Source organism: Neolamprologus brichardi, chromosome 16 (assembly GCF_056152115.1).
Source record: "Neolamprologus brichardi isolate AB-2024 chromosome 16, ASM5615211v1, whole genome shotgun sequence".
Taxonomy (NCBI): Eukaryota; Metazoa; Chordata; class Actinopteri; order Cichliformes; family Cichlidae; genus Neolamprologus; species Neolamprologus brichardi.
In genome coordinates, this window is record NC_142119.1 from 20553301 (window position 1) to 20565459 (window position 12159).

Below are 12159 nucleotides of genomic sequence, written 5' to 3' on the forward strand. Positions count from 1 at the left end.
TAAATTCTCACAATTATACAGCCCATTGTCTATTCATTATTTCAAAACGAATGGGAAATTATGTAAAACTATCTCTAAAGAGGAAAGCAGCGTGTAATATGACTTGCCATATTGTTCATGCAATTCAAATACTTTGCTTTTTCTGAGAGTTGAAAGTAATCAGATTTAAATGAAATCTGACTTGCATGTCATGTGGGATTATGATACATTTGGAAGATAAGCTATGATAACTCTACTTACGCGCCGTTAGGTGAGAGCACTCAGGCAAAGAGTGTTTTCCAATTAACTTAAACCTCCCTCAAGGTTAAATATACAAGTGTTGACTCAGAGTCGAACTCATCTTCTTTTCTTGACCAGACGAGAAGAGGACCTGTCTCGTAATGTCTCTCTGCAGATTTTCTTTTCTGATCCCAGTGCAAACGCAAATGTATAACAATCTAACACAGAGGCCATCGGATCCAGAATTTGCTGGAAAATCTGCGCCCATAAAACACAAACCCAACAAAAATTGCTATCAGAGTAGACTCCAGGACCCTGAAAATGGCGAACAAGTTTTTTATTCATAACCGTTGTTTTTTTCTTTTTTTGATTTTTACAATTATTGTTCTTTCTCTTCTCTTTAAGTCCTCCTCGTCTCACCAGTGTGTTCCTTACTGTTCCCTGTTATATTGGAGCTTTGCTGTATAGAACACGCAGGCATGGAAATTTGTCTGTGCTCTCACCCTAAATCAGTACATAGTAATTACATGTTTCCAAAATCCTGTGGATACAGCTTTCCTCTGCTGCACTGAGGATTGACATTACAGTGAATGCACCTTCTCTGCTTTACACTAATTTTAAAGCAAAACTTTAAATAAAAATTGTTATACTTAGCAACTACTACTCATGTAAGGCGGTCCAGGAATTAACATCCATGCTGGAAATGTTCCAAAACATCATCTCATGAAAGAAGGCGAGACCTCTGTCTGTACTGTGCTTTGTGTGAGGGATGTTTAGGGTGTTGGATTTAGAAATACAATAAAAATATATATTTTCTCCACTTATTTGTATTGATAGTATATTATATTATATATATAACACATTGCAAATTTGAATATTTATTACATGTATGACCAAGCTTAACAGCTATTCCAACAGCTAGGCGTAACCCTTGTTTCTCTCTTCTGAACTCAGTGGTTACTATGTCTACTCTTGCAACAACCTGGAACCTGTTTTAATGGTCGTCAAAACACATTTTTATTCATATAAACTGAGATGTCAAATCTCGTTGTGAAGGGTTCAGGGGAGGCCACCAAGTCTGGGGGAAAGAGTTAAGCAGTGTTTTTCATTTCATAAAGTACTAAACGTTTATAATAGTAGTATTATATGCTATTTACACAAGCATTGTAATTAAAGTAATCAGTGCAGACCCTGCATCCTCATAGAGGAACATTATATTTTAGTTTTTTTTCTGCTTAATGAAAGTGACCTTATTTCTTAACAGGTATATGTATTCTTTTATCCTCGTCCCCATATAAGGCACATTTTAAAGCAGAAATTACTCAAAGATCATGTTTAGTTTCAGTTTTAGCTATTAGGTCCAACTAATTCCAGGCATCTAGGAGAAATTAAAAGTCTCATGAGATAACATGATAAATCAAAAACTATATTTTACAAGACTCTGTAAAAGTGAGTAATGTTTTTGTGGGTTTGTTTTTACAGTTTCAGGGTTATTGTGTTGAAAGTTTTGAGACATTTGCCCATACGTATATGCATAAAAAATAGTATCTGATCATTAGAAAGAGTGTAAAAACTCAACCAGTATACAATCAAAGTTGCATCCATATGCAGCTTGCCTACAGTGCACAGAGTACACTGACAAAGTAAATTATACCGAGTTATACTCACATTTTACTGATAATAGTCAGGACATAGTGGTTAAACTATATACGACGTTGATGTAATACAATTTTAAAATTTTTTAACGAGGTGGAAAAACTATAACACGGATTAATATTTAAAGTAGAAAGTGTTTATATGTTTTGAAGCCCATCTGAAAGAGGTTTGTATGTTTTCTTTGTGCTTTTCTGTTCTGTTCTGTCAGGAAGTCACAGATTTGGGTCTAATTTGTTTTTAAGTTTAAAGCATATTCTCTGGCCCTGGCTTAAAAACCAGGGACTTTGTCCACCACTTCCAGCGTGACTGCTTCCTCCTCCTCTTCCTCCCCCTTCTCTGAAAGTGTTACCCTCTCATCCTCTATCTCCCCTCATCCACTATTCTCCTCCTCACCTCCTGCTGCACTCCATCCCTCTGCTGAGCACAGGTATTTGTTTAGGAATCTCTCGGTGGAAATTATACTCCATCTCCGGCGCTCCCTATCAACACACAATTATCATGGGCAATCATGCAGAACAGTGCTGAATTCAGCTGGGACTCCCACTCTGATGACATTACTGACTGCAAGGCCCTGCTGCTGCTGGAGGTAGCCTGCTCCACACCTGCATTACACCTCCCTCTCTCTCTCTTCGTCACACTCTCGCCTGGATATGGATAGAGAAATGATTAAAGTTTCTCTTTTTTTTTAAATCTTATTAGGATTTCATTTAAACCAGGAAGTCCACCAGATAAGAAATGTCTTTCTTAAGGGAGACTTGGCTGAAAAGACTGCTGCAACCTCAAACAGGACAAATCCTGTGATCTTATCTCATAATTTATTAGCATTTGCCCACCAATGCTGGGCCTCCTTTCGTGACCTGCAGGGGGGCTTTCCCTCAGTGCGGCTTCTCATAAATCTGAGCCAAATTTGATGGACTCTGTGTGGGGATAGTCATTTGAAATTTCAAGAATTTGGAAGTGTGAAACTCCATCATTAGAGCCTTCTGTGAAGCCCAAGTCAGTCTCGCAAATAATCAATGCCTTACATTGTGTCACTCTCTCCTGCATTCTGAGGCAAAGCGCAGATGCATTTTCCTATGTATGATAAGTACATTATAAGTCTCGAAAGGCGCAGAGTTGATGCAGACACACGAGAATCAACACAGGAGTCCATTCAGATCCTGATCAAATGCTCCATTCATGAGTGAAATTACCATCCGTCTGTCAGCCAAGGTGTGAATTCTTTCATCTACAGATTCTGCCTCTGAAGTTGTGATTAAATGCATAACGCCACATACACTCCACATAGAGTCAAGATAAGCAAAATGGGATTTCTGTCTCTCAAGGTGGCAGTTGGTGTGTGATTCAAGTGAGGCAGCAGTGCCATCTTGTGGTCATTTAGTTCATATATATATATATATATATATTTATGGTTTTAGTGCAGTGCTTAAGAGATGCTTAAAGAATCACTGAATCCTGTTTGATTATTGTTGTTAGTTTCATAGCTTATTCATGCCACTGGTGTCACATGCTCTGTAAGTTGCGCTACATCGGTCCTATTTTACACATTTTTATAATTTCTGCCACCTGCACGAGAAATAAACTGATTGTTTTTGCAAATTAAAAATTTTTTCTCCCATTTTTCTTTTATTATAAAGAAGGACTGCTTTATTATTAGTTTTATTTACATGCATCTGACACAATGCACCATCAACATTGCTTTGTAACAATGGCAAAAGGATTTTAATTGGCAGCAAAAGCAGATCACAGAAAATATATATATATATGTACATATATTTGACAGACATGACGTTATGTCTCACAACGCAGTCAGAACAACTCAAAGAGAAAGGGAACTGTGAACAGCGTTAACATAAAACTGTTGCCTGTGCCGAGCCAATAATGTGGTCAAAGCTAAATAGGCACACTTTTAGGTGACAAATAAGCAAATGTTGACACACAGTGACAAATAAATATCTGATAACATAATGAGATGCATTAATATTATCCTGCAATCACCTGATGATCAAAAAGCACCAAAACCAACAATAAAACTGTTCACCCACAATTTGAGGCTCAGTAGCTTATGAATCTGAGCTCCACTGTTATCCAGAAACTATTTAAAACACAGAAATTAGGGATACCTTTGGCACTCACTGACGTGGGTACGGTTCATTTGAGTTGATGCACATCTGCTGACCTGCTTGTGTAAATACTCACCAGTGTATTAATATTCAGCTCTGAACAGAATAAAATTCAACTTTTTTTCTTCTTCGAGTCATATTTGATTAAAAAATAAAAACACTGGCATAATTAAGGATCAGTTAAACTTGTTTTTTTCATATTTGGATCGTCCTCACAGTCAGGTTACAGTCAGAGAATGGCAGTTTGAGGAAAATACTGATGGTTTTGGTGTTTACATGGGTTTAATGGAGGATAACAAATATCAAGAATTACCAGCTTTAACCTTTAAAGCAATGAGCTGACAGAAGTTATTTCCCAGTACTGATTCCCATTACTATACACACAGATCACGATGCCACGTTAGAAGCTTTTTGTAGATAATTTTACAAACTCCTTTATATTTTTTTAATTACATTTTCAACCCATACACAATCCTTTAATATTTCCAAGCATACAGTACTCTTCCATACTAACATGTCACTGCTGGTGACTGAATTTCATGAAAATACTCAGAAAATACCTCAAAATATCACAGACATACGAGATTCTAATAAAGCTGTGCTCCACAGACACTTCAGCATAATCATTGTTCTTGTGAATGTTTCATACAGCAGAGGACCAAAACTTCAAGAATGAAAAAAATCAATAAAAGCATAATTAAATGTCGTCATGAATGCATTAATGTGCCATTAAATGCATTAAGAATTACATCAAAATAAACACAGGCACGGATCAATTTATAAAACACCCAACACACTGATATTTCTATTTTCATTTGCTTCTGTATTTATTTTTTTCTTTGATAAAGAAAATGTGAATTTTGGAGGAAGTTTCAGGGAAAAAACTAGGGGATAATTAACTTAATTAATATATGCATTTAAAATCTTTTATATTCATTATTAGAAATTAAATAAGTAATAAATATTAAATATGAAAGCAGGCAAATTAACAGAAGGGTAAATAAATAGAAGACCAGCAGAAATATTAATTAATGGCACATTTCAGAAATTAGCGCCTCGGTTTATTTTTAATATTCATTTTTGTGCATTTTTTTAATTTCTTATTTATTTTTCATTTTAAATGTTTTGGGTCCTCCGCAGTCTCAGTGCTATCTTAGCTGAGCTGAAAATGACTGAGGTTTGAGTGAGCACGATGAGCTCAACAACAGCTGAAAATATTCAAGCATGTGCCACATAATTGCCAAACCGATTCCTGACAGAAAGACTGAGAAAAGTATAAAACCCTCATACAATCCCGACATTCGGGCTCTTCTTCTACTGCTGGTAAGTTACTGGGAGTGAATCTGGATGGTTCGGCCGATGAGGAGGAAAAGAAGGCCGGCCAGGAAGCAGAAGAAGATGCCGATTGGGGCAAACATGAAGGAGAGACCGTAGCTGAAGGTCAGATGGAAGTCTGAACACAGAGCACGCTGGTGGTCTATGTAAAGGTCTATCACATCCAACACCTGCAGCCACAGTACGTACATCACCACCACACACAGCAGGAAAAAACCTAGAGGTGCGGAGAGGGGTAGTGAGATTTGACAACATATGCTTCAAATCAGATTAATAAGATCAACAATCTAACCATCTGTGGGAGAGACATGTACATGTTCTATAGTAAATTATGTTTGCATTTGTGGGGAAGCAGAATTGTACAGGTTTCATTTTAAATCTCAATGTGATATGTTTTAAAAGCAACATCTGCATCTGAAGATCCACCTGTAGCTAGAGCTCTTTTATTAGTTTTATTTTATTTATTTATTTAAACTTTATTTAACCATGGAAAAAATAAAAGAGTTGTACATTTCATGTCATTACTTTAGTCAGATTTTTTTTTTTAAATGCTGGCAATGTAAAAAAGAAACAAACACAGGCTCACCTTGTTTTTGCTCCAAAATTGTTACTTACCAGCTATCAGAAAGAGGCCACCCCCTGCTTTATACAAGCGGTGGCCGGCAAACGGAGCAGCGCAGATGATGATGAATCCGCCAATCACCACAGCTGCTACTGCAATGAGCATAAAGACGCTCCAGAAACCTCTGTAAGCTGAACAAGAGGGATGTTAATCAGCTGTGTGACACTAAAAAATGAAATCACTACATAAAAAACACAGATGTGAATAAATACTTACTTATGGAAGACTCATACTCTGTGGCATTGTGGGTCTGACGAGACACGGGGAATGGGAAGAGGTAGGCAGGCATACATACTTTTGAGTCAGGCTGATTGGCTACAAACAAAAAGAGAAAAATACTGATTTTTATTTACATCTGCAGAGAAATTATTTCTATTTGTCTATACGAGCATATATGGAAAAGCCAGAGTGAGCAGTTGGCGGTGGGTTGCAAAGTGGCTTGCAGTGAGAGCAGCAACTGCAGGCAGGCTAAAGTAGCTGGTGCTTTTTATGTAACTTGCCAGTAGTATACACACAAATATATCAAGCTGAGCTGAGGGTGGCTTGTGGCATACCTGACCTAATGCCACACTAGACCCGCATAAACAAATTAACTGAATTATTTAGCAATTAGATACAAATGCATCCTTTGTATTGCAGAAAATACAGAGAGAGTTACATTTTGGAATTTATTTTTAATATTTTCATGTAAATTCTGGGAAAATGCTCCAATTTGCAGACGTTGCACATAATCTTCAGCACTGGAACTAAACAGACAAAACAACATTAAAAAATAAATTTTGCCCAAAATTCTGACTTTATCTAATTTAATTACATGTATATTTTTCAGCAATTATGCTACAAAAGTACAATGCAAGTGCTTTTGTCTCTCTTTTCTTGCTCTTTGCTCCCAACATATGAAATTCCACAGATCGTCACGAGGCCCTTTTCTTTCTGGAGGCTATTCCTGACAATGGCTCACCATTCAAAGTCGCCATTGGAAAAAAAAAAAGATGACACAAAATCACCTGACAAAACAACCGAATAACATCACATGGCATGGCCTTAAAACAGTCACATGAAAGGGCTTCTACGGCTATGCTGTCATACAATATTAACAGCCAGAGCAGCAACATGTTAAAAACTGTGCGGTCGTAGAGCTGTCATGTGATGGTGGCAGCAGAACATCTGAGGGGAGCAATTTACTGCACTTAAAAAAGCATCAGTTTCAGAAGACAAATACAAGAATATCTTCCTTGTTTGTGTGTCCTCATTTTTTTTCACTCTGCTGTCATGATCCGTGGAACTGCTCGTGTTTTTGAGTTTCTATCTGAGTTTGGGTTTAGCTTTTTCTGTATTCTAGTCTAATTTCTAAAGTTCAGATTCTTGTGTTTTGAACACTTGTGTTGGTTTCATTCGAGCCGATGTCTTGGTTTATTATTCTGTTAATGCTTATTCAGTTATGTGACATTGTTACCATTTTGGGAGGAGGGGGGGGGGGGGGGGGGGGGGGGTTCCCCATTCACAGCTGTGTTTTTTCCCCGAGTGTATTCTCTGTTTTACCTGGAGCTTTTGGTTTTTCTTTTTTGTGCTCACATTGTCTTTACATTTTGCCTTTTACCTGCAAAGGATTGACTCAGCAGGACTAATTAAAGCCCAGGGTTCTGTTTGGTGTCATGGATGTGACAGGCTCACTAGCCCTATTCATAATTTTAAAATAACAGTAGAAATACGATGGAAATCTCCTCTCTCGTATTTCTAGTCATTTTTACGCACAACTACCCAGTTCACATTCACATGGTCAGACTTTTTTGGGGGTCAAAATAATTCTAAATATGAAAAATAAAAAAAACATAAACAAAGGCATTAAATTACTGGACATTTCTGTCTATGAATTCATTTTTGGGAGTGAAGAAAGTGGAAGAGCGGCCAAAATTTAAGCCTGAAGTTTTCAGATCAAATCTCTGTTTACCAAAGAGGCAAAACACACCACAAAAAAGTGTGTAGATGTCACTGTAACCCTAAACCCCTACACTGGTCACAGGGAAACTGTTGGATGTTAAAAGGTTTTACAAATAGTGCATATAGCACATTAGACATGAACTTTAATAAAATTCAAAATAAAGCAATATAAAGTCTTACTTACTGAACCAGAGTCTCTTCAGCAGGTCGTCATCCTCCATGTCGCCTTTAAAGGAACACCTCCAGAAAAAACCCTCGTGGTATAGAGTGACATCACTACTCCCCTTTCCCTCCAGCACCACATCTCCAGGCTGAAATGGAGAAGAACAATAAAGTGGGGAGTGGATGACTGAGGCTGAGCAGGTAGCGTGGAAGGTCTACCAGTGAGAAGGTCGGTGGTTTGATCCCCAGCTCCTCCGGTCTGCATATTAAAGTATTCTTGGGCAAGATACCAAACCCTGAATCGCTCCATGGAGTTTAGGCATAGAATAAAGAAGTGCTTGATGAATATGTGTGTGACTGGGTAATAAAATATGCTTTGAGTGCTCAATAAGAGTAGAAAAGCTATCATCCATTTTACCATTTGGTTTTTACAAATATGGTACAGATATGTATGCATGCCATTTTGTTAGCTGATGGATTAAAGTATACAAGAGATGTGTCAAAATTATGTGAGGCGGGTGCTCAGACTGCTGCCAAAGTGTTACCGAGTGGTTAATATATTTAGGGTCAAGGATCAAGGGTCAAGCCCAGCAAGCGCACTTAGCTGGGCTTCTAGGGTCTAGGGTCTTTACTGTACAATATGAAGCTGCTTAAGGTGACTGTTATTGTGATTTGGGGTTATATAAATAAAACTGAATTGGTGCCAAATGTGTGTAGAGGCCAACAGACCAGGAAAAGCTCTTCACTGATGCTCACTGAATGGCTCTCAGGGAAATGAAAGTGGAGCTGGGAAGAATCTTGAGGCTTCAGGCTTCATGACATCAGCCGTATCCAGCCAGGCTTTAAAATTAGCCTTACAAAACATTTGAAAGATTTTATTTTTCTGAAATTTTTAAAGGAAAGCAGAAGGTTCTCACTCAAAGCTTTAAGTTTCCACAGGCAGGTGATGATAAATCAGAGGTGTCAAAATACAATTATAGGCATCAGACGTGTGTGATACCTCACAAACAAGTCTAACGATTGAGAAACACTCACTGCACTCTACCCCCTGAACCAGCTCACCGCCAGAGTGGATATGGATGACCACGAACCACCTCCTCAGCATGGATGACATCAAGCTGGATATGCCATGAATGAGTGAGATAATGACTCACTGATCCAACTCACCAGGCTCTAAAGCAAGGACATAGGGATGTCATGCAGAGTAAGTGTGTGGCCAAATGATTGCAAAATAAGGAAAGTGATCCAGGCTGAAAGGTTAGAGTTGCCAGAAGGCCAAATAGCTGACATACAAGGCAGCTATATCTGTATATATAAACATGTTGGTTTTATTGTGTTGCCATCATGTCTTGATTCCAGCAACAGTGCCAACCCTGAAAACTTAAGTATGCTGTTAGTCGGTGATATATAATACACTAACTGAGACTGCTGGTATTTGTATTTCAATCATAGGGGGCCAAATGTTACATTCGGTGACTCAATCACTACATAGCTGCACACACGCCACATTAAACAGTGTCTTATTACACAAGGAGGTCCTACAGGGATGCCTTTCCACCCTGCAATCCTACTACTGAAAGACTGATTAAAACAACTGATCAGTTTTGAATTTAAAGATCCACCATTAACCTGTATTCTTTATTGATACTTGGGATTGCATAGACTGGAAATACACAGTTCACCTTTAAGAGGTTAAATATGGTGCAAAACAACAATCTGCTGGATTTTTTTCTTGTCTTAAAGGAAGAACAACTTTTTTTCTCTTTGGTTCCACAGACTTCACATGTAAACAGTAAAAGCCATGAACACATACCTGATCTTCAGCTTAAAATAAACTATACCGGACTCTCTTCTAAGGTCAAAAACTCACCTTTATGGTCACTCCGCCTGGGCCAGCAGATCCATTAGGCCTTAACTGGCAGCTCTCTGAAACCAGCAGCCAGTAATCGGTTCCAAAAGAGAGAAGGATGAACACAGCTGCCAACGCCCCAAAGAGCCCTGCGAAGAACAACGCCACTCTAAGCTTCATGGTCCAGGACTGATCAGCCACTTAGTTACAGGATGCCCACACTCAGTCTGACTTTCCCCTCCAACTAGTGCATGTGACAAGCTGAGTCAGATCCAGTCACTCCTCTTGTTATGTATTATATCCAGCGAGTGAGATAAGTTCAGCTAGGTTTTGTTGGGCTGCTAGACCTTAACACCACTCCTGTCTCTCTGTCTGTGTTATGGGGGGGACAAAGTTGTCCATGTGACACCTTTAGACCCTCCACTGGGGTCTGAACCCCCCCCCCACCCCAGTGCTATTTTTGGTTTCTGGCTGTAAGCGGCTGCTTCACTCTACTATGGAGCAGAGTGTGTGCAGCATTTGGAGAGTATGAAGGGAGGGAATTAACACCAAAATAACCGGTGGCAACTGGACACCCAGTCTCTGCACAGGAATGTCAGGGCAGGGTGAGACCGAAAGGACAGAAGAGGAGTAAAGTCTCCCCCAACACTCACACACACATAAACACACACAACAGTGGCTAACGCCAACAGAGTGTTACAAATTATTGTAAATGATGCCTTTCGTGCAACTACTTTGCTGATTTTCAGTTGATTCATACAAGTATAATCTATATAAAAATGACTTTTACAAACTAGACCTCGTGCAATATGACACAATAGGAAGTTTAAAATTACTTTATACAAATTGAAGCGATCACACAAAGGAGGTCACACAAACTCTTTAAAGCAACTATTTTTTTCATCGTTTTAGACATTTTTGACACAGATCTCATTTTTTCTATTATACTGGATTTATAAAAAGTATATGCAGCCTTTAATAATGTAAAAGTAAATAACACAGTTACTTATTTTAACTGTGCTAAACTTTAAGTTAAAATTTATCTTCCACTGATGTTTTCGGAAATATAATTTTGTTGTATTCATGCTCAGTGTGAGTTCGGTTTAGCATCTTAGGGGAATATTTAGCAGTAAAACTATAAGGGGACTCTGTCTAATTTACACACTGGTGTGATCCAGGCCACACTCACTCAAAGGTTCGGTATGTGTGTTAGCATCAAAAAGATCAGAGTTTTATCAGATATCATTATTTCTTGTCTGAAACCTAAATATATAGATATATATGTACTGGTTTTTGTTTTGTTATTTGTTAATTTTTTGAGGGGGGGGGTTGGTAGCCTCTAAACATAATAACCAGTCTATGTTTGCACAATGTGCTAGAAACGTTTGCAGGTTATGTAACCATGTACATGTATATAGATCTATCTGTATATGTTTCTATAGTGATTTTTGGTGGCACTCTAATAATAAGGTAATAAGGTGGGAACAAAGTTGTTATATGGAAATATAGCAACTAACAATGCTTAATTACCAAAGTAATATTCAAGCACACTTACAAATATTACAGGAAACTTGAATAAGTTATAGTCAAGTTTCAATAATTATTGAATTTAATGACTACATATAGGGAATTATATACTTTACCAGCTAGCTTCTTCTTCTTCATTCTGGCCAGACGTTGTCTAATAGGTCAATAGGTCTCTCGTTCACATTTTTTTAAACGTTAAATTAAATTCTGCTGAAGTGTCTGTTATAAGTGTCTGCAGACTACACTGCAGACTTCTCCATCAACTCCCCACGCTGCCACCTACAGAAGTTCTCTGACGACTCTGCCATAGGACTCAGAGTACAGACAGTGGACTCTGGACTTTGTTGACTGGTGTCAGCAGAACCACCTGCTGATCAACGCCAGGAAAAGGAAGGAGTTGGTGGTGGACTTCCGGAGACGCAGACCACCACACTGACACCGGTGAACATCCAGGGAGTGGACATTGAGATAGTGGACTCTTATAGGTACTTGGGTGTTCACCTGAATAATAAATTGGACTGGAGCCACAACACTGATGCTGTTTACAGGAAGGGTCAGAGCAGACTCTACCTGCTGAGGCAGCTGAGGTCATTTGGAGTACAGGGAGCGCTTTTAAAGACCTTCTATGACTCTGTGGTTTCATCTGTCATTTTTTACAGTGTTGTATGTTGGAGCAGCAGTTTATCAGTAGCTGAGAGGAAGAGGTTGGATAAACTCATCAGGAA

General features: G+C 38.5%; 1 protein-coding gene across 1 annotated transcript; it reads right to left on the bottom strand.

Moving 5' to 3' along the window:
* Positions 1 to 3574: 3574 nt before the first annotated feature.
* On the bottom strand, positions 3575 to 10313 carry tmem182a (transmembrane protein 182a). Its single transcript, XM_035906795.2, has 5 exons — positions 9929 to 10313; positions 8081 to 8207; positions 6172 to 6270; positions 5949 to 6086; positions 3575 to 5550 (listed from the first exon to the last, which is right to left on the bottom strand). The coding sequence occupies exons 1-5, from the start codon at positions 10085 to 10087 to the stop codon at positions 5327 to 5329; spliced, it is 747 nt and encodes a 248-aa protein (XP_035762688.2). The 5' UTR covers positions 10088 to 10313; the 3' UTR covers positions 3575 to 5326.
* Positions 10314 to 12159: the final 1846 nt, after the last annotated feature.